Consider the following 24,975-nt stretch of genomic DNA (forward strand, 5'->3'; position numbering starts at 1 on the left):
AACAATCGTCACATATATATACTTATTATACTTTTAATAGTTTTAATAATTTCTTAGTCCGTAGTTAGCAGTCCGATGTTAGTAATTCAATTTTAATGGTTCATATTTAGGTGTTTAATAAATAAAAACCCCCATCGAAATAAATAAAACCCCATCGTATTTGTATTGGTCGGGATTAATCTTGACCCACGGTACCGGTGTTGTCAAATGACGTGTTGCGTACATAAAGTACCGGTGTTGTCAAATGACGTGTTGCGTACAATCATGGGATCTTATGATTAATCTTTTCGTATTGTTTACGGGTGGTCCTGAAATATATAAAATTAAATTATGAGTACATATATATAAAATATCATGTTATTTTAGAAAGATGTGATTCATTTAATTTTTCTCCAATTATTTTCGTGGCTAAACTAGTTTTGGATATCCGATCTTGTTTTGGTCATAGTTTCTTCGTTACAACTCCGTTTTCGTTGGTTCAACTTGCCACTTCCTTGGATCGAGTTCTTATTTAAGACTATGAACTGTAAATACCTTAGTTTGTATTCGAAATCACAGGTCATAGGTCAAACTTTGGTGAAACTTATGAAGTTAATCATTTTCCCTTATGTAAACAACATTAAATGATTATTTTTCTAAAAATACTTATACTTTGAGTTAAATATGAAATTTTTATGTGTTATCATATTCATAGTAAATATCATTTTTCCAGATAATAAAACTCCAATTCAAGGTTCAAAATAGTTTTTAATTATCCAACCCAAAACCGCCCCCGGTTGCACTCCGACGTCGTAAAAACAGTTTTTAAGGTGTTCTTTGAAAAACCAAGTTATACCTTGTTAGATTAGCATATATTTATGATATATTACATGTCTTGAAGTATTTTAAAAGTTAAGTTAGAAGGATCTATTTAGTTTGCAAACAAGTTTGAAAACATTCAAACTATGTTCTTGTTGTTAAAATTGTATACCATAAAATAAGATAGCTATATATATATGAATCGAATAAGGTTATGAACAAAGTTACTACCTCAAGTTACTTGGACAAGATTGCTGTAAAAGAGGAGTAAGAACCTAGAACCAAAAGGGTGATGGAATTGGATGAAAGATTGGAAGTAAACTTGTGTTCTTGGAAGGATTCTTGAAGTGTTTTTGTAAGAGTTTTCTTATAGTGATTAAGTGATGTTTTTATGGCTAGATCTTCATGGATTTTAGCTGAATGGTTATGGAGTTTCTTAAGAGTGTGTTTTTGGTTAAAGAAATGAGGTAGTAAAATTTGAAAATGGAAGATGTATTTAAGGCCATAAAAACATGATTAATGGAAAAACATGGACAAAATTTCATGTTGTATTTTTATGTAATTAGTCATACTAAACATCAAAAGTAGTTACCTTATACATAAGGCATGAACAAGAGAGTTACCTTATACATAAGGCATGAACAAGGGCTGGTTGGTGGTGATTTGATGTGTATATACCAATAGTAAATACGTATAGAAGCTAGGTATGATACGAGTACATGTACTCTAGATATACGTATAGAAATTTTGTGAAAAATGGAATGAGAATTCAAATATAGCTATCTTTTGTGAATATACTTATATTGTTTTATGTATTTAAGTCTTTAAAAAGTGATTAAATACATTATATATACGATATATGTATAAACATTATAGGTTATAAGTATTTATATCAAATAACGTTACGTATGGTTATTGTTTTGAAAACTTAAGTTAGTAGTTTCAAAATATACTTATAACTTATTGTTATTAATACAAAATGAGGTATTAAAACATCCTTAGATCATGTTAAATATGTATATATACATATATATACACAAACGTATAATTATCATATATTGTATAGTTCGTGATATCATCGGTCAAACTAGACGGTCAATCGTTGTGTAAAACTCTCTTTGAAAACATAAGTCTCAACAATTTGGATTGCTTATCATGTTGGTAAGGTTTAATTTATGTAAATATTAATCTTATAAGTATAAATTGATCGAAAAAGTGCGGGTCATTACACTATATGTTCAATGCCAGCAATTGAGGTCACTATATGTTCAATGCCAAACATTCTCGCATCACTGCTTATGTCAACGTTGTATTCTAGAATAACATGGACCCTTATTATTTGGGGTATTAGTTTACTAGACTTGTGACAACAAATAACCAAATAATAATATATAAGCAAATGTAAATAGTTATGCAAAACGAGTCAGAAATTCAAATTAAAAGAAAATTTTGATGCAACATTCGTTACATGCTAACATATTTCCACAACACATATTTCGGCCATAACAACATAAAAAAAACATTGTGTATTAGACCATTGTAAAAAATAATTTTTATATGAATATAACATAACAACTAGGATGAATTTGAGGTAAGGAAGGCTTCCACAGACACTAGGAACCGAGAGCCAAATGAAAGAAGCCAATTAATATTTCTGTTTTTAATATGTAACGAGATAATTTGTATATACTCCGTACTAAATAATTTTCATGTATCACTTTAAGCTTTTATAGTATTTTTTTAGCGGATCTATTGAGGGAAGTTGTGTTGTCATCAATACATCAATACCTTGCTGATTGCGTTGTATAGTATTTTAATATACCATATCATAAAATATACTATATTTAATAAGAATATTTGATGATGCATGAAATATTTTTTATATATATATTAACGTTAACTTTTCCCAGTCACTAGTTCGCATTCGTCCAAACTTACGACCAGACATGATCAGCAGTAGGCCACGATTTTTTATCTTCACCTTTATAGTCTTTGCTAAAATTATTCTTCCCATAAATAATGATTGGTCGTAACTAAAGAGAATCACAATTGATCACGACACTTATTGCTTCTGGAATCATATCGGATGTATAGGAGTAATAAATAATATATAATCGAAATTCAACAATAACAATAACAATTTAAGTAATTGATATGAGCACTTAACCGAAATACAGATACCATGTGCTCCTTTTTGTTAAAATATTACTGCACAACTCAAACTCAAGTGGCTCAATTTGCTCAACTTGATTTTGGAATTTATTGATCAAGTTTTTCAACTTGTTCAAATGGGTTTAGGCCATTATTGACCAAATTAATAGTTAAGGTGTTTAGTGGACAACTTGACATTATCTTTTATAGCATAATCAAGTTGTCTTTTATCTTGTTTTATTAGGTCTAGTTGTTAGTGTGCTCACATGTATGCTAGTTGTCATATTGGTGTGTTCACATGTATGCTAGTTGTCAATTTGTCATCTAACTTTACTAGTGGGTCTAGTTGTTGGTATGTTATGATTATGTTTTGCTTTAATCCACTATATAAGGATATAAGGATTTTATTGTAACCATTTGAAATCAATCCAACACATTTAGTTTTTCATATTCACTACTACATTTCGGTTCATTTAGACGTGTGGAAAAGCTTATTTAGACGTGTTATTTAACACGCCTAGATGGCGCGGCTCTAATTGATAATGTTAATTAGTGCGGTTCCTTGAACCGGTCTAATAAACTCAATTAGACGTGTTACTCATTTTTTGTCAATTAGACGTGTTCCCGGAACACATCTAATTAATTAAATTAACACGTCTAATTGATTAAATTAACACGTCTAATTGTAAATGACACGTCTAATTAATCAAATTAATAAGTCTAATTTATTAAATTAGACGTGTTCCCGGTATCAACTAGACGTGTTCCCGGTATATGTTAACTCAAATATTTCAAATATTACCCCGCAAATACCAGAATTTCTCCAGCGCCAAATAAAATAAAATCTCAAATATTTTAAATGTTACCCACAAATTCCAAATGCACCAAATTAATTTACTACAAAACCAAACTATATATATATATATATATATATATATATATATATATATATATATATATATATATATATATATATCATGTAAATATTTTTAAAGTATTTACAAAAAAAATCGTTGAATGTAATTTACAATTAAGGAAACTCAAAACTAAAAAAAGTAGCTATAGCTGGTTCTTATAGCACCCATCCAACATGTGATCTCTCTACCAAGGCACTTTTGTATGAAACTCTTCTATCTTCTTATTGGCATCGTCCCCATTAGTCCCCTCTTGCCTTCTTAACAGCATCATCAAGCTCTTCAATATCTAGAGAAGATTACATAATGCATATACAGCTATATAGTTGAAACGATTTGCATTTATCAATTCATTTTCTTCAGCTCGAAACACTATCCCTTATCATTGTTAAAAATATACTATTCCTAGTCCTTATTATAAGTTACATTCTGGTTGTTCGTTACGTGTTACCTAAAAGGCTGCCATTTTCTGATTGTTTTTCTCTGTTCCGTTGCAACAGCTTGTAACAAATGTATCCACATTGAGGCTTTCTATGGATAACTTGCTCCTAACATATGAAATCAAAGTCTCACAATATAAAAATTTAATAACACAACTAAATAGTAACATCAGAAGAATACACACACTACACACATACCTTATGGCAATATTTGCGATTCCAAGTATAATAATCTGTGAAGATGAAAGTACCTATGAGCTGTAAACACACAAGCAACAGTATAAACATCAAATGTGAAAAAGTTAGATACGAACGAATTTGAGATGATACACATAATTTTAAAGCTCACTTTTTGATTGTTTCCATTCACCTAAGGACTAAAAATAACAGAACATTCATCTAACACTGTTGTAGTTCTATACCTTCACAAACACACATAAAATCAAAATCAATTCAATAAAGCTAGCTTCTTCAAATACCATACACATATATCATCAAATCGAATCAAATATTGTAAAGTAAAATTTAGTAGGTAAGTGTGTAGTTGGTAAACAAAGTTACACCAACTGAGTGTAGTTATATACTCCCAAAATAATAAAGCACGCACCTTTGTAAGATGGTTGAAACATCTGCTTCAGTAATGGCTTATTTCTCTTCTTTTTTGATTTTTCATTAACTACTGAAATTTTAAACACATAAGACCCACTGAAACAAAAATTAAGATGATGAAAAGGACACACTAAGAAACAAGTTCTGAACTAATTCAAATTTGTTACTTTGTGTGTGCCAAAATTAAGGCATACCATTTTATTGGTCTAACTATACACATAAGCCTAGAAACATATGGTACCTTCCATAGTGATAGCCATGAGCCCATGATTGCTGTTCCTTCCATTACCCAAGACTTAAGTATTTATTTCCAAAAAGCATAGAAAAACTTGAGTATTCATTTCAATATGAATTGCAAAATAAAGGTATAAGAATAATTTGTTAATAATCGAAATATAAGCATACATATCTTGTTGAATGTATGAATAAGTAATTGTACCAAACCAACAGCTTATTTGTTGTTAGCCTCGAGTGCCATTGTTTAGTCCTTGTTTATTTGTCCCATTTTCTGCTTCAATCAAGACCATTGTTTGTGTTAAGAAATAAGAATGTGCCAAGCATAAATCGAACAAAAACCCACATTATTGGATGCTACACAAATTGTTATGTAATCAAGCACCTTTCTTTGTTTCTCATCTGCTGTCTACTGTTTTTATAGAAACATAAATATAAACTAATCCAAAATATTAAAACAATCTCATTGATTCAATGTTTTGAAATATCTCAAAACGTGTTATATGAATAAGTCACCATCGATGATATGAACATAAAAGGAGCAAAAATTGATTCAGTTACCATCGAAAAGCAACCTAATTTTTTCCATCAAAAGCGCTAATTTTTGCAATAATATAAACATAAAAGAAACAAAAAGTGATTCAGTTGCCATCAATCTCTACTCGTGATGGAAGAATTGAATTGAGATGACTAACTGCTTCAATTGACCTATATGAATCTGATCTCCATCTACGCTTTTGGAATGGTGGTTTGATAATTTTTCCAGTTACCATCGAAAAGCAACCTAATTTTTTTCATCAAAAGCGCTAATTTTTGAAATAATATAAATATAAAAGAAACGAAAAGTGATTCAGTTACCATCAATCTCTACTCATGATGGAAGAATTGAATTGAATTGCGGTGACTAACTGCTTCAGTTAACCTATATGAATCTGATCTCCATCTACACTTTTGGAATGGTGGTTTGATAATGATGGAACACGAAATAATGATGCCCGTGTTTTTTCCTTCTACTGTAATTCTTAAGGGTAATTGGAGAAGATTTTTTTTATTATTATTATTTTTTTTTAAAGAAAGGACTTGTTGCTCTTGCTCTATTATATAAATAAATAAAATAAATGTATTTTAGATTTTAGATGGTTAGATCAAAAGATAAAAAGATTATAAATGTAATTATCAAATCAATGGTTCATATTAAATTCTAATTATACTTATTGCTCAGAGAATAGAGATATAACAATAGGCATACTTAGAAAAAAATAACATGTCTAAATAATAACATATTTAGACATGTCAGGTGTCAAACACGTCTAAATAATAACATATGTAGACGTGTTCCTCCCATTTGGTCAAGTAGACGTGTCAAACACGTCTGAATAATATGTTAATTAGAGGTGTTCCGCCCTTTTTATCAACAACACGTCTAAATATGTCAATTAGACGTGTCAACACGTCTAAATAACACGCTAATTAGGGGTGTTCCGTCTTTTTTCTAATTAGACGTGTCCAATTGTTTATATAGACGTGTTAATTTATTAACGCGTCTATATATGGGGGTCTAAATGAGGATAAATGTAGTAGTGATTCTTGTTCATATTATTTCCTTAACCTTTTATTCATAGCAAATAACTTGTTGTTTTATGGTATCTAGAGCTTGGTTCTAAGTTAAACTCTTGTGTGCAACTACTCAATGTTTACTCAAAGTTCCAAACTAGTTATCTTGCTATAAAAAATGGAAGGCACAAACGGAAATAATGGTGGTATGGTCAATGGAATGGAGAAACTTGTAGGTAACAACTACAAGTATTGAAAGATGTGTATGGAGGCTTTTCTTCAAGGTCATGATCTATGGGAACTTGTGGCCGGAGGTGATGCCATAATTCCCGTAGAAACTCTAGAGAATGTAGAGTCTCGAAGAAAATGGAAGATACGATGTGGAAAGGCTCTCTTTGCATTGAGAACTTCAATTAGCAAAGAGTTCATAGAGCACGTTCGTGATATTACTTCTTCAAAAGAAGTATGGGATACTCTTGTGAAACTCTTTTCTAAGAAAAACACCGCAAGGTTACAATTCTTGGAAAACGAGTTAGCAATCTTAAGACAAGAAGGAATGACTATTTTCGAATATTTCTTATGGGTTAAAAATCTCTGTTCTGAAATATCAGAGATTGATGCCGACGAGAAAATTAGTGAAGCACGTTTACGAAGATATCTAATTCGCGGTTTGAAGAAAGAGTATGTCCCGTTCATAACCTCTATTCAGGGGTGGGCTACTCAACCTTCGGTTGAAGAATTGGAGAATTTACTCTCTAATCAAGAAGCTTTGGCCAAGCAAATGGCTAAAGGATTTGAAAATGATGCGGTATTGTTCTCGAAAGGAAAGAACAAGAAGAAGATTTCATCCAACAAAGACGACAAGGAAGATTCATTCCACAAGAAGAATGAAGAGGAGAAAGAGTCGTCAAGTGATGATGAAAGTGAATACAAAGGAAGGAAACCTCCAACATGTTACAAATGTGGAAAGGTTGGTCATATTAAGAGATTTTTTCGTTCTAAAGTAACAAAAGCAAATGTGGCTTGCACAAGCAACGATGATGAAGTGAAATGGGAACAATGTTTTACCATTGACACGGTTAGGAAGACGAATCAATGGGATTTAGATTCGGGTAGCTCTCGTTGTATGACCCGTGATGAAACCATCCTTTGTAATAAGGAAGTTGTTAGTAATGTTCTTTTCTCGGAAGAAAAGAAAGGTTTAAGTGTTGATGAAAGTTGGGAGCATTGTCTTTCTATCGAATTTAATAATTCGGTTGGAACTTCTCATGGTGAAGACTCTACACAAATTTCAGAATCAAGGAGTTATGATGCTAAAAATGGAGTTGAAAATGAAGAAATAAGTGACAAACCGGAGGAGAAAAAATCAACAAAGGAGGAAAGACAACCCGGGCATCTCAATTATGATGAGATGGACATCAACAAGGTATTTACATGTTTTTCTTCATGTGGCATTTCCGAGGAACCGACAAGTTACAAGGATGCCAAAGATTCTCCAGATTGGAGAATAGCAATGCAAGAAGAGAATGGTACATTGGAGAAGATTGAAACATGGGAGGTTGATAAGAAGCCGGAAGCAAATAATTCGATTACTTGTAAGTGGGCTAACCTCTTGAAGAAGAACTCATATGGAACCATTAATAGGTTCAAGGCTCGGTTTAGTGATGATCTTTCGGGTCATTGTAAAATGAAGAATCTGGGGGAGATTGGTTGTTTTCTAGGGGTGGAAACCGGTAAGCTAGAAGATGGATTTTTAATCTCTAACAATGGTTATGCAAGGGGTATCTTGGAGCATTCCAACATGGGGGAGTCAAGACACATGATTACTTCAATAGAACCAAACCTCAAGCAAGAGAAAGATTGTGAAAAGGAGCCAAAAGAGTTTACTTGGTTAAAGGGATTTATTGGTGATATACTTCAACAAGTATATGGTGTTGTCAAATTGAATTGTGACAACAGAAGTGCAATCAAGGTAGCTTCGATGCCTATGTTTTGTTCACGTGTTAAGCATATAGAAATGCTTTGTTGGTTTATTTGTGAAAAGGTTCGTAGCGGGGATATAAAGCTCAAAAAGGTAAAGACACATGATGTCTTTACTAAAGCTTTGATGAAGATTAAGTTTCTAGAGTTTCGAGAGGTTGTCAGAATTTTTGATCGGGAGTTTGCACTAAGGGGGAGTGTTAAAATATTGCACAACTCAAACTCAAGTGGCTCAACTTGCTCAACTTGATTTTGGAATTTATTGATCACGTTGCTCAACTTGTCCAAATGGGTTTAGGGCATTATTGACCAAATTAATGGTTAAGGTGTTTAGTGGACAACTTGACATTATCTTTTATGGCATACTTGCATAATCAAGTTGTCTTTTATCTTGTTTTATTAGGTCTAGTTGTTAGTGTGTTCACATGTATGCTAGTTGTCACATTGGTGTGTTCACATGTATGCTAGTTGTCAATTTATCTTCTAGTTTTACTAGTGGGTCTAGTTGTTGGTATGTTATGATTATGTTTTGCTTTAATCCTCTATATAAGGATTTGATTGTAATCATTTGAAATTAATTCAACACATCTAGTTTTTCATATTCTTTTTTATATTATTTTCTTAACCTTTTATTCATAGCAAATAACTTGTTGTTTTACTTTTGCCTCAATTATTTAACTCTTCTTTATTTACATTTTTCTTTATTGTCAAACAAACATATGAAAAGATTCGATGTCCTATTTTAAGTATATCTACTCAATAAAAGGAATATTTACCGCGAATATACTACTCTATAAATTTTTATGTATTCGAAACAGAAAAAAAGGTAAGATATATAAAAAAAAAAGTTAGCGAGTTGTCTAACTATATATAGTCTTTAGTAAGTGATGTTTATAAAATTATTGTATACATAGTTGATAGTATCTTAGGGTAACGGACATGGCCCGGTCCTGAATATTTTGATGTCCGGTGCAGAACGACCAAATAATGATCCTTAAGTGATCGGCTCTTAGGAGTCAACAGCAAACGTAGATTTACTGGCGTCTTGACTGCCGTTTAGAGTTTAAATTGAATTCCAGGCAGGATTTAAAACCCCATGTGATGAACCGAAAAATTTCGACTAATTTAAACCAATTCTCTTTATGATTTAATATTATGTAAATATACATATATGTATGTATATATATATATATATATTATAAGATGTACAAGTAAAAACGACTTTCCTACAGTAAAACATTAATTGCTACAGTAAAAATGACTTTGCTACAGTAAAACACTATTTGCTACAGTGAAACCGTATTTTGCTACAGTGCTACAGTGAAAACGACTTTGCTACAGTGATTTGCTACAGTAAAATACTATTTGCTACAGTAAACACTATTTGTTACAGTAAAATACTATTTGATGTCGACGACTAGCAAACAAAAACAGAAAAGGCGGCCATGCGATCGCATGGCAAAAACACTGAAAACTCATGCGATCGCATGAGCTACAGTAAATCGAAAAGTAATATAAATATGCCAGTTTTGCTCGACGAATTCCTTACAATTTAGTTTCTTCTGTACTTTAAATTTAAATTTAAATTTATAATTATAATTATAATTTAAGTTTAATAATAATAAGGTATATTCGAGGGTGTTTTAATTCGGGTTTCAAACCGCTTTAAGCTAAGGAAATATTGGGTATTATTCGGGGTATTGTTCTTGAATCCAAGGCCAACCATACAGTCGTCTACCATCATTACGTCTACGCAATTTGCCTACAATATTGAATCGCAATATTGAACTGTGAGTTTATAGTCTCCCTTTTTAAATACTTTAAATATTTTTGGGCTGAGAATATATGCAATTTATTTTAAACGCTATAAGACACAAGTACATACTAAATTCTACACTGAGTTAAACCGAAAATCCCTTAGCTTTGGTAACTAGTAGCTGCCAGTACATAGGATATGGACTGGTGGGCGCGAATAATTGTATATGGATCCATAGGGCTTGACATCCCCGTCCGAGCTAGAGCGCTAGCCTTTTAACGGACGTATGTTATTTGAGTTTAAGACACGTTGGTTTGCGCGTATTAAAACGAATGGGGTAATTATCACTATAGCGTTAAGTTTAGTTACCAGGGTGCTCTGTTACGTAGAATCTATTGATAAACTTTTGATGAAATCTTGTGGTCTATCTTTATATATGTTTATGACTCGAGCAATTAAACCTATAACTCACCAACATTCGTGTTGACTTTTTTAGCATGTTTTATTCTCAGGTCCTTAGAATGCTTCCGCTGTGATGTGCTTGTTGCCTGCATGGAGTCTCTCATGCTTTGTACAAAGTTTATTGCATTCAAAATAAAACTGCGTTGTGTAATAAATAACTGGACTGTGATGTCAACCTGTAAATTAAAGACTTATGTATTTCGGGGTTTTGCTTATACCTAAGCACTCGCCCACATGTTTATAACTTTCTGTGTTTAGAAAGTCACTTATTTTAATGAATGCAATATTTTATCAAAACGTATCATATAGAGGTCAAAACCTCACTGTGGAATCAATGATTAACGTGCCGCGTCAATAGCGATTTTGACGGGTCGTTACACCCCATGGAAATTTGATTCTACCATTTTCATGGCGTCTCAATTTTAATTTTAATTTTATTTTTATTATACTTTTTTTATTATTATTTTTTTATTTTTTTTAAAGAAATTTCCTACTTATTGGCCGGAGGTCCATTCGAAAGCAATCTCTTTATCCGTCGAATAGAGATAGGTATGATTTTCTCTACTTTTGAGAGTATTTCACCCTGTGTGGAGAAATGACTTGTCTTTATTCTCGGGTAGGGGAAGGATTGTCTACATCTCACCTTCCCCATACACCACTCATGTGATATTGGTTGTTGTTGTTGTTGTTGTTGTTTATCTTATAAAGGTGTTTCGAACCTAAAATAACTACCATAATTTTTTACTCCTATAATGTAAAAATTTGCTAAATTAATACTCCGTAGTATATAGTAGTACTTCCTTCATCCATCTGCAAATACATGTGTATTTCTAATTTTGTTTTCTCCAAAATAGACAATCAATTTTACTTTTTTACTTATATATATATATATATACTTTTATTTACAAGTTTATAATACTAGAATTGACATTAACTCTTGTTCTCTCAGAAGAGAAATTTTTATACTTACTTAAAGTTACACCAATAGAACATATGTTTTTAGACGAAGTAAATACATAGTTATTTACTTGAGATGATATATAAAGAGTAACACCATGCAGTATAAAACATTTAGTGAAGTTTATAAAAATAATACTAACTGAATATATAAAATAAAATTAATCATTGTATCGTAAATGAAGTATGAAGTAAATAGAATATGACTTTTTTCTTTGAAGAAATAACTTAAGTCAAGAAAACTTTTAAAACCAAGTTCAATACTCTATTATTAAAATCAGACATTTCTCATTCTGCCGCCTACATTTTTAATCAAAAGTTTAAATTTTACACGAATTATAAGTGAATGGTTTGTACAATACGTTGTAAAAAATGTACCATATTTTGAAGCTAAAACTAAATATTTGGAAAAAGGAACAAAAGCTTACAATAATGAACCTGACGCGTATAAAACTAACAAAGGTTAACTAAATATCTATAAAATTATTTTTCTCTCACTCAAACTTTTTACCTACCTCTTTTTTTTTTCCCATTTCCTTCTCCTCATGCATCTTTCTGCAACTTTAAAAAAAAAAAAAAAACCTCCATTTGATGCTCCTTAAATCTTGAAGCCCGGTGCGGTCGCACTTATGGCCCACCCCCAGGTCTGGCCATGACTAACGGATGATGTTGTTATCAAAAGTTACTAGGTAATTATTACAAGAGTAAAACAAAAAATGTATATGTGAAAAGGGAGTGTGACTAGAAGATGCGCATAATGCGCAATTCATCTGGAATAAGGTCTTGTGCTCGGGGGGCCTTGATTACCCGAGATTTTACCTTTTGTGGGGAGCCAATGTGCTCGTCCATAGGATGATATTCCTCGTTTACCAAAAAAAAAAAAAAATCTAAAGATAATAACCCTTAGAAAAAAAAATTCCTGAAGTTAACTTTTTTTTTTTTTTTTTTGAAAGACAAACTCACCCACTCGCCTAATACTAACACAAATATATACACCACGAATTGTCCTAAGCAGGACTCGAACCTTCACCCTCAAGATTGTAAGGGTGACCTCAATACCGGAAAGTCATTGACTATTTGGTGCTAAAGTTAAATTTAGTTTATTTCACGAGAAGTTTAAGTTTAACCACTAATATCAAGGTCACAATTTATACAAACAATTTGGGAAAGGATCCGCAAATGGTGGAAACTTGACCAAATCAACTTAAACAACATCTCTGAAATTGCAAAAGCACACAACCCTTCCCTTACTACCCATATCGGTTCACGGATTTGGCAAGCAATCGTTTGGATCTCTTGCTATTTTATTTGAAAAAACATGAATGGCCTCACTTTCGGTAAACAAACGCGAGTTGCCCAAAAATTATCTCCGACATACAAGAACGAAGGTTTGTATGGCTAAATAGTCGAGCAAAGAAACTAAATCTCGAGTGGCTAACGTGGATGAACAACTCATTGATCTTCGATGTAAACCCTTCTGATAGAGATGGAATCGGTTGATCTCAGGTTTTTTACCCGATCCCTTGATCTTGCGCCTAGTGGGAGATAAAATGGGTTGTCCCGGGGTACTTTGTCGCTGTTTTATCAGCACTGTATCCAGTTGTCATCCCAGCTTGTCTTTCAAGTCACGTCTCCTTCTTGTTAAAAGTGATTGGGTTAGGGTGTTTTCCTGCTACCGAGTCCCTTATACTTGTCACCTTAATTTATCGAGTCTATGTCTTGTTACTAGTTTACTTGTATAGAGTTCAATATATAGTGGCATAATCCTCCAGTATGTACAAGGCTTTAAGCCTAAACATTTGTAATTATGTTTGTTTAATAAAGTTGATCTTTTAAAAAAAAAAAAACCTTCAAATGCCAATTATAATTTTGCCTATTGATTCTATCACTACCTGAAAAAGCCGTATACATACAAATTTATAGCTAACAAACATATATACGTAATTGCAATATATATTAAATAAATTAAATTAAATGTATATAGTACACAAAAAGGCAATATCAACGTCTTTATCCATATTGTTTTATTTTACCACTACTTATAAAACTATCGCTATTGAAAAATAACGTAACAATTACAATTTCCAGAACCTTTGGGTACGTTTTGCAAAATACTAGTAGAATTTATCGTGTATATTTTGGTCACATATAGATACTTTATTGGATTCTTAAACAATCCTCTATATATAAGTAAACTCATTTCAACATTCTTTGACATACATTTAAAGCACACACACACATATATATAGTTTTAGAATTTTGTGCATCATGTCTTCAAACAATGAAGACTACTCAAGTTATCTCCCTTTACAAGAAAAATTAGTCCATAAAAATACGGCATCCCGAGCCGTAGAGCTCGTGATTCTTTCTCTTCTTGTTTCTGTCCTTGTTTATCGTATCGTTTGTTTCAAAGACCAAGACCATTACCTTCCTTGGGTTGTCGCGTTTTTGTGTGAGTCGTGGTTCACTTTTAACTGGATTCTTTGTATGTGTCTCAAATGGAATCAATGCAGCACCAAAACTTACCCGGAACGACTCTTGCAGAGGTAACTTATATTTTTATTATTGATTTAGCACATTTTATATGTCAGTAAATGTCATTTTTTTTATTATAATATATACGGAGTTACATTTTTTTTAGTGTCCTTAGATGTTATCACCTATGTACTAAAGATTAGTAAACATACAGGGTAAATGAGACTGAGTTTCCAGCAGTCGATATCTTTGTGACAACGGCAGACCCCATACTTGAACCGGCTATTATAACAATGAACACGGTATTATCGTTATTAGCAGTGGATTATCCAGCTAACAAGTTAGCTCTTTATTTGTCTGATGATGGCTGCTCTCCAATTACATTTTATTCACTTGTTGAAACGACAAAATTTGCAAAACTTTGGGTCCCATTTTGCAAAAAGTTTAATGTTCAAGTTAGAGCTCCATTTCGATACTTCACTCCTAACTCCACACCTTTAGAAGATGATTCATTGGAGTTTCAACAAGAATGGAAAAAGATGAAGGTACACTCAAAATATTTTTAAACGTCATATTGTAGTTCTAGAAAACATTCACTGCATCAAATTATTTTCACACTTTAACTATTTTATCAAAGAAATATACTTCACACTTACAATTTTATCAAAAAAAATTAACATTTAATAGCGTGGATATAAGGTTAATCAAGTTTAAAGTGTAAGTAAATTTGTGCCACTCATTTCTTCACACAAAGGAGTGTGACTAATTTAACTTAACATTTTTAAGTGTGATAAGTTTAAATAAATTTGAACTTTTTTTTTCTTACAATTTTATATAAGAAAGTAGGGTAATATTGTACAGTTAACAATATTTGTTATGGAGTATTAATTTAATCAAATTCATAACTGAGAAATTGAACTAAAATTCACACTTTTAAATAGTGTGGGAAAAAGTATGTGAGCAAATTAAAAATTGTTGTAGCGACTCTTGTTTTTTATTTTCCTTTTCTTTTTCTTGGAAGATTTTAATGTAAAACTTAAAATTGATTTTTGAAATGTGAATTAGTGATGATAATATAAGTTACGTCCCAATGTGATATAAGTACATGTGTGGATTAGGTTTCATTTTGGTGCCGAAATTTGTTACGTCAAAGAAGATTTGGAGACGAGATACAAATTCTGACGTGTTATTATTATTATTAATTTTGTATGATTACAGAAGGAATATGGGGATCTTTACAAAAAGATTGAGGTTGCAAGTCGTCAGCCATTCGAATGTGATCCTAATTCGGAATTTGCTGTTTTTTCTGATGTGAAACGTTCAGACCATCCATCTATCATCAAGGTTAGTTGAATCACACACGCACATCCGTTTTCAAATTATTTCAACTTTTATTGTCGTCCAAACATTTTAATGACATGCGCGCCTAAATGAGATATATACTTCTATATCACCATCATTATTCGGTGGTTCCAAAATTTTGATTTTGGATCCATTTGTATGTGTCTGTGTCAAGATAAGAACTTGATGAATATGACAAAATAAACCCTTATTTTTATTTTATTTTTTGTTTCTATATATTTCAAAATTCAATTGACAAAACTAATGGTGGTATTTTGAACAACTTCTCTCCATTTATCATAAAAATATCAAAATTAATGTATTTCTTGATCATATATTAGGATAAAAACACAGAATTACATTTTGCGGGCTTGTTATTGTACATTTTAACAAACTAGCCCTCAAGAAAAATAAAAAATAAACAATATCAGAGTAGTAAGAAATAAACAATAGTTAGACTTTAAGATAACAGTACAGATTTGTACTAAGCGTAGTGTAAAAGGCGATCCTTTTAATGAGTAATGACAAATCAAAAACAAATTAGTGTCTAAAAATCACCTTTGATATTTTTGTTGTAGGTTATATCAGAGAACAAAGAAGGTACTCCAAGTGATATACCGCATGTAATATATATCTCAAGACAAAAGAGTCCCAAACATCATCATCATTACAAAGCTGGAGCTATGAATGTTCTGGTTAGTTGAATTTATCTCCGTTTATTTGAACATCTAGAAAAGTTAACGAACTTTGCTCTGATTCATGTTTAGTTAATACAGAATTTTACCGGATCGTTATAAGTTATAACCAGCTCGTACTACCTTTCATAATATATTACGACATTTATTTGTCATTTTCTATCAAAAGTTTGATACTTTTTGAATGGGTGAGAAAAAATGATTACCAAAAAATAAGTCACTATCAAGGATAGCTTGACTTCATAATTAATTTTAATTGTATTAATTTATCATTATCAACATATATGAAAAGAATCTTTAAATTACCAATATCTTTTTATTTTTGCGTAAGTTTAATAGTTATGTTCTTTTTAGACAATGGGGGATCATGGGACATATAAAAAACATTGTATTTTTAGACCAATAACCCTTTTGGTTATCATTTTGTTAAATTTATGTTACATATAGTAGAGTAAAATAGAAGTAGTATTAACATTGTTTAATATATGATGAACAGTGTAGAGTCTCAGGGCTAATGACAAATGCACCTCTGATGATGAATGTAGACTGTGATATGTATGTCAACAATCCACAAGTTTTTCTTCATGCAATGTGTATGGTGTTCGGTTTCGAAAATGAAAAAGATTGTGCTTTTATCCAGTTTCCTCAAGCTTTTTATGATGCTTTGAAGGATGACCCTTTTGGAAATCAACTTGCTGATATATATGTGAGTATATTTTTTACTGTAATAATCTTAATATAATTTATTATATTAATATTAATATTTATTCTAATCTTTTTGGTGTGTGTGATTATAACAGTATGTGGCTAATGGAATACAAGCACTTCAAGGATCATTCTATGGAGGAACAAATTGTTTTCATAGGCGAAAGGTTATATATGGTTCGTCTCCAAACGATACACTAAAAACTGGTATGTTAATGAAAAATAATTTAACAAATTTGCCAATGCATGTCTAACTTTGAACTGACTCTTCATCATAATATTCTTCTGTTGAATAGAAAATATAGGTACTGAAGATCTACTTAAAATTTTCGGACAATCAACCGAATTGAGAGAATCAGCTTCTCAGATATTATCAAATGCAAAGATGGAAAATCGACCGAGTCCTTCTAATTTGATTGAGGCAGCTATTCGTGTTGCCGGTTGTAGCTACGAGTATGGTACCAACTGGGGTAAAAAGGTAAAATATCAATTCATGACGATTATAAAATATTTTGCAGCATTGAAATAAAATTAAGTAGCTTTAGATTAATCACACCATCATCACGACTTGATTAGTTTTTAATTTTTAACTATACATAGTGTCACGAATGGTCAATGTGGTTTGTATCAGAAATCATGGTGGTCCCTGTATTTTTTTCCCGTCAAGGATGGTCCATGTAGTTTGCATTTTGAATCACCGATGGTCCTTGTGGTACAATCCACAGGGACCCTCCTTGACGAAAAAATGCAAATTAGAGGGACCACCGGTGATTCAAATGAAAATAATAGGGATCAGACGGAAAATAATACAAGGACCAAAAATACAAGGATCACTGTGATTTCTGATACAAACCACAGAGACCATTTGTGATATTTTGTGTTTCCACTACTTGATAAAATCCAATGTTATACATTGTTTTAAATCTAATCTTAGGTTGGGTGGCTATATGGATCAACAACAGAAGATATTCTCACAGGACTTGCCATCCATGGAAGAGGATGGAAAACCGTTTTTACGTCAACTGAACCGCTTGCATTTCTTGGTTCCGCACCTTCTACATACCCTTCTTCATTGATACAACAAAAAAGATGGGCTGCTGGGCTTTTTGAGAATTTGTTCACCAATAAGAACCCGATATTTCTTACCGTGAATGGAAATATGTGGTTTCGACAAGCCCTTGCATACTTATGGATATGTTTATGGGCAGCCCGTTCGGTTCCAGAGTTATGCTACGCAATTCTTCCAGCATATTGTATCATAACCTGTTCAAATTTCTTGCCCAAAGTCAATGAGTCAACTTTTCTCATTTTTGTAACTGTTTTCGTGATTTACAATGTTTACACGCTATGGGAAGTTAGACGTTTAGGTGTATCGCTTCGAATGTGGTGGAATATTCAGAGAATGAGGAGAGTAAATATCATGACAGCATGGTTATTTGGATTTGTAACTGTTATGCTTAAACTTATAGGCTTATCAACGGTAGTTTTCGAAGTAACACAAAAGGAACAAAAATATGACGGTGATGATGATGATGTAGATGCTGGTAGGTTCACTTTTGACAAGTCACCCATTATCGTGCCAGGTGTAGTTATTTTATTGGTCAACCTGACTGCATTGGTCAACAACATGTCAAGATTATTGAAAGTTGACTTTCATGAGAATTGGACAGGGGTACATGAATTGGGAATAGGAGAGATGTTTTGTAGTGTTTGGGTGATATTATGCTTTTGGGAATATTTGAAAGGGTTGTTTGGTAATGGAAAATATGGGATTCCATCGTCGACGATTTTGAAATCTGGCGGTTTGGCTTTGTTTTTCGTTCAACTATGTAGAAGATCATCTCGATTGTTTTAGATGGTTTTATTGATATATGATGTATTCGTGTACACTTCGAATAGATGGATGTTAATCATTGTAAGAGGGAAATGCAAAACTTAGGTTTGTTGCAATGTATGTAGCTTCGTAAAAACCATAAATAGAAAGATGATAAAATATTACCAAATGTACTATGTTAGTAGAGCAAAACATCAAAAGCAAGTTCATGTTAATATGGTAATAATGTATGTACTGTTACATTTATCAACAAAGAAATATAAAGAAACAAACTAATTATCAAAAAACATGATGTAATAATCTAACTTTTGACACTCATAATTCAAGAAAAATTTGATAGAAATATAAACAGATCAAATGGGTCAGTGACAATAAAAAATGAACTTTTAAAAGCATAAGAAAACTCATTGACCACTATATTCAAAAAAGTTATTATCATTCTAAATAGCGTAGTCGTATTTAACAAAAAGTAATTATATAAATATTTTTAAAATGGACAAATGGTCCTCCTGCACCGAAGTAGTGTTTTCGACACCACTTTTCTACGAGTTAGTATTTTCAAACCAATGTGTCGGTGCATCGTTTTGATATCGCGCAAAGATCCATCATTTAAATCTTCTAACAAGTCTAACTGATCAGCCTGCTGAGAGATGGCAACGTTAGCAGTAATTTTCAACATGACCCAATAACCCAACATCTGCTTTAACACCTGAATCCAACATCTCAATTGCAAAACCTACATTTGAAAACAGGTCACCTTGAAACAAATCTGAATCATCATTCAAATTTTTGTTACTGAAGCTATCCTTCTGTCCAAAAACGGAGTCTAATAAGATGAATTTCCATCACTAACATCAACGGGGGAAGTGACAGGTGTCTCAAACGGAAAGACATCATAATATCTTGAACCCCAAAGGCTTTTATTCTCTTCATAGGCAGTTTTTCACGTACATAAGACACAATATTCCTCTTTGAAAGATTCAAACAAGAATGCAGTTTACACAAATTAGATTGAAAATTAAGTACTAATCAATATGAAACAGGAATTTGCATAAGCAATAACTAGAGAACCAATTCAAAAACTACAATAGTTTCATGATATCTCTTAAAAATATATTTCATAGAAAAAACGTATACGTATAATTTGCATTTACTATTACTAAATCCAAAATAACAAGAGTCTAATAATTTAATTGTGAGCAGAAAACAGTATATCTGTAATTGATCGAACAAAAGAAAATTTATAGGTATGCCGTGGGTTTGGTTAGATCGTTTTTAGCATTCGGGGGTGTCTCTTGCTCGTGAATTCGTTGTATTGCTAGCTACTTGCTAGTTGTATTTACTTCCTTTTAATTATAATAAAATTCTTGCCTTTCGAAAAAAAAAGAAAATTTATAGGTGAAAAAGAAAAAACCTTAACTGATCCATTAAAGTTCAATGATTGAAGTAACCATTTATAACCAATGCTGAACTTGAAGGCTATAGTATCAGGATGAACATCTTTCTTATGAAATCACTAAATAATAATAATAATAATAATAATAATAATAATAATAATAATAATAATAATAATAATAATAATAATAATAATAATAATAATAATAATAATAATAATAATAATAATAAGTCTCTCAAAAGCATTCCTTTACAGAATTTGCACATGTTCGATGGCGACGGGTAGTAGAGATAGACGCCGCAACTGTGAAAAGAGAAGGTAGAGTGGTGTCGTTAAGGTTGAATGATTCGGAATCCGGTCTTAATAAAGTGTTTCTGTACACCTTTTAATTCAATAACTAGATTTTTGTTTATTTATCTCTTAATCTGCTTTTTAATTTGAAAATTGATCTGTTTGCAAAAGAAATAGAATCAGACACATCTTTAGAATAAGAGACAAATGAAAACAGAGGCAAACTCAGAAAAAAAAATGTAACAACCCCGGAGTCTTTTTAGAAACTAATTTATGAAAATAATTTGTCATCTTTACCATTAAATGAAATACTCCTTTCGTCTCATAATAATTATCATTTTTGACTTTTTAAAAATAGATGACGTATATAAAATGTCTATTTTACGAATTTCTTAATAAAAAAGAAAGCTTATCATTAAACGTTTAGAGAGTGCTTGGCTTAGCGATTAAAACATGATTATTTGTTATTACGTTTTAGATTTTTTTTTTTTTTTTTTTTTTTGAAACGACGATATCGACATCAAATGCCCTCATTTGCCACCCACACACGCGTTAGCAAGCAATGTTGTAAATCTCCTTATTTCTCTTCAAGATCTCGTTTTATGAAGGCAGCCGAGGCGAGATGTCCTTCTCCCGAGACTTCTCAGTCAACGAGGTCAAACTTGATAAAAGCCACAATTTATCAGATTTTCTCGGTCATTTCTTGGATTTTCTCATAAAATCTAATAATTTCTCGGGTTTTCTCACTCATTTATTTGATTTTTTTGTAAAAACTCGTAAAAGTATATATAAATATACAAATATTTATAGATATATTTATATTTATATTAAAAAACGGAAAAGTCAACATAAGTCAACGTCCGAGATCTCCCCGAGAAATTTCCGAGATGCCGAGATCTCCTCAAAAATGTCCAAACGAGATCTCCTCGATATCCGAGTTCTCCAACCTTGTTAGCAGGAAACCCAATTCCCGACGATGTTGGCAGAAATAGCGAAGGTTGGTAAAACCCCTAGAGACCTTCCAAAATCGCATTGATAATCGCATTGATGTAGACAGTACCATAAAGGTTGGAAACTCCCTGCGATTTGAGAAACTTAATACGTGAAAATAAAAATGCAGGTCATCTTTACTGCAGGAATACGTATTATTAGATTATCCGATTCTTAATTTTCTCGCATTTTTTTTTCTTAATTATTTGTTTATCAATGAATTTGATTTACTAAAACTAACAAAACTGATTATTAGATTATAGCGTTATCAAACATTATAATTATCAATTCTAGTTTTATCCAAACATCATTAATGTATAAAATGTTTTTTTAAGAAATTTATCGAAAGAAGAAAAGCTGGAACAAGAATACAACCATAGAACTGAAAGGACCCGTTCATATCGATTATAAACGATTCACAATAGTTGATTACATTGCGAGGTTCTGACCTCTATATGATACATTTCACGAACATTGCATTCGTTTTTAAAAGACAACTTTCATTACAACGATAGTTGACAATATGCATACCATTTTCCAATATATCCAAACTATAAATGACTTAATCTGTCATTTACTTAATAACAATCTTTTTGAACTCGATCGACTCGAATGCAACGTCTTTTGAAATATGTCATGAATGACTCCACGTAATATCTCTAAAATGAGCAAATGCACAGCGAAAGATTTCTTTAATACCTGAGAATAAACATGCTTACAAGTGTCAACCAAAAGGTTGGTGAGTTTATTAGTTTAACATAATCATTCATTTCCATAATTTTAATAGACCACAAGATTTCATTTTTCAGTAACCATACACTCGCAAGTGTAAAAATCATTCTATCGAAATTCAACACATGGTAACTGACATTAACAAACGCATATAGAATATCCCCCGCATACAAGTGATTTGCACTTAGTATGCTCACAGCATACAAATAGGCCATCCCTTTTAAAAATGACGGTTGTATACACCTTACAACAGGTCATAACTTTTAAAGATGGCGGTTGTATACTAAAAGTCGAAGTACTAAAGCAGTTCAAATTCTCTGACTGGGGCTTGTCAAGGCCCATAGATCTATCTTTAGGATTCGCGTCAATTAGTGGCAATTATAATAAACACTAATTCTTAGGTTACCAGCAAAAAGGGGTGATATCCGGTGTACTCATATCTTGGTGGCAATTATAATAAACACCAATTCAATCGTAGAATATTTTTTATGTACTTGTGTATATTTTGTAAAATATTTATAAAAGCAGCGCATGTATTCTCATCCCAAAAATATATAAAAAGGGAGTAATGAAACTCACAATACTGTATTTCGTAGCAATTATGTAAATGACGGCACTGAACAAGTGCAGGGTTGGCCTCGGATTCACGAACCTATATTAAGTATATATATTTATATGTTGGTCATTATCTGTCTAACAATTTAGGTCAAGTCGTAGTGTATCACAATCCTAATGCTCGAGATCGATATGCAAAAGTCAACAAAAGTCAACTTTGAAATGTCCCGTTCTTATTGATTAAAAATGTTCCATATTAATTGATTTCGTTGCGAGGTTTTGACCTCTATATGAGACGTTTTTCAAAGACTGCATTCATTTTAAAACAAACCATAACCTTTATTTCATAAATAAAGGTTTAAAAAGCTTTACGTAGATTATCAAATAATGATAATCTAAAATATCATGTTTACACACGACCATTACATAATGGTTTACAATACAAATATGTTACAACAAAATAAGTTTCTTGAATGCAGTTTTTACACAATATCATACAAACATGGACTCCAAATCTCGTCCTTATTTAAGTATGCGACAGCGGAAGCTCTTAATAATCACCTGAGAATAAACATGCTTAAAACGTCAACAAAAATGTTGGTGAGTTATAGGTTTAACCTATATATATCAAATCATAATAATAGACCACAAGATTTCATATTTCAATACACATCCCATACATAGAGATAAAAGTCATTCATATGGTGAACACCTGGTAACCGACATTAACAAGATGCATATATAAGAATATCCCTATCATTCCGGGACACCCTTCGGATATGATATAAATTTCGAAGTACTAAAGCATCCGGTACTTTGGATGGGGCTTGTTGGGCCCGATAGATCTATCTTTAGGATTCGCGTCAATTAGGGTGTCTGTTCCCTAATTCTTAGATTACCAGACTTAATAAAAAGGGGCATATTCGATTTCGATAATTCAACCATAGAATGTAGTTTCACGTACTTGTTTCTATTTTGTAAATCATTTATAAAACCTGCATGTATTCTCATCCCAAAAATATTAGATTTTAAAAGTGGGACTATAACTCACTTTCACAGATTTTTACTTCGTCGGGAAGTAAGACTTGGCCACTGGTTGATTCACGAACCTATAACAATATATACATATATATCAAAGTATGTTCAAAATATATTTACAACACTTTTAATATATTTTGATGTTTTAAGTTTATTAAGTCAGCTGTCCTCGTTAGTAACCTACAACTAGTTGTCCACAGTTAGATGTACAGAAATAAATCGATAAATATTATCTTGAATTAATCCACGACCCAGTGTATACGTATCTCAGTATTGATCACAACTCAAACTATATATATATTTTGGAATCAACCTCAACCCTGTATAGCTAACTCCAACATTCACATATAGAGTGTCTATGGTTGTTCCGAAATATATATAGATGTGTCGACATGATAGGTCGAAACATTGTATACGTGTCTATGGTATCTCAAGATTACATAATATACAATACAAGTTGATTAAGTTATGGTTGGAATAGATTTGTTACCAATTTTTACGTAGCTAAAATGAGAAAAATTATCCAATCTTGTTTTACCCATAACTTCTTCATTTTAAATCCGTTTTGAGTGAATCAAATTGCTATGGTTTCATATTGAACTCTATTTTATGAATCTAAATAGAAAAAGTATAGGTTTATAGTCGGAAAAATAAGTTACAAGTCGTTTTTGTAAAGGTAGTCATTTCAGTCGGAAGAACGACGTCTAGATGACCATTTTAGAAAACATACTTCCACTTTGAGTTTAACCATAATTTTTAGATATAGTTTCATGTTCATAATAAAAATCATTTTCTCAGAATAACAACTTTTAAATCAAAGTTTATCATAGTTTTTAATTAACTAACCCAAAACAGCCCGCGGTGTTACTACGACGGCGTAAATCCGGTTTTACGGTGTTTTTCGTGTTTCCAGGTTTTAAATCATTAAGTTAGCATATCATATAGATATAGAACATGTGTTTAGTTGATTTTAAAAGTCAAGTTAGAAGGATTAACTTTTGTTTGCGAACAAGTTTAGAATTAACTAAACTATGTTCTAGTGATTACAAGTTTAAACCTTCGAATAAG

General features: G+C 31.8%; 1 protein-coding gene across 1 annotated transcript; it reads left to right on the forward strand.

Annotated features, from left to right (window-relative positions):
* Positions 1–14,067: 14,067 nt before the first annotated feature.
* LOC139851633 (cellulose synthase-like protein H1) lies at positions 14,068–19,103 on the forward strand. Its single transcript, XM_071840726.1, has 8 exons — positions 14,068–14,401; positions 14,545–14,875; positions 15,549–15,674; positions 16,250–16,366; positions 16,863–17,072; positions 17,167–17,278; positions 17,368–17,549; positions 18,006–19,103. Exons 1-8 carry the CDS (start codon positions 14,124–14,126, stop codon positions 18,924–18,926), a joined length of 2,277 nt encoding a protein of 758 aa, XP_071696827.1. The 5' UTR covers positions 14,068–14,123; the 3' UTR covers positions 18,927–19,103.
* Positions 19,104–24,975: the final 5,872 nt, after the last annotated feature.

The sequence above is a fragment of the Rutidosis leptorrhynchoides genome, chromosome 6 (genome assembly GCF_046630445.1).
Source record: "Rutidosis leptorrhynchoides isolate AG116_Rl617_1_P2 chromosome 6, CSIRO_AGI_Rlap_v1, whole genome shotgun sequence".
NCBI lineage: Eukaryota > Viridiplantae > Streptophyta > Magnoliopsida > Asterales > Asteraceae > Rutidosis > Rutidosis leptorrhynchoides.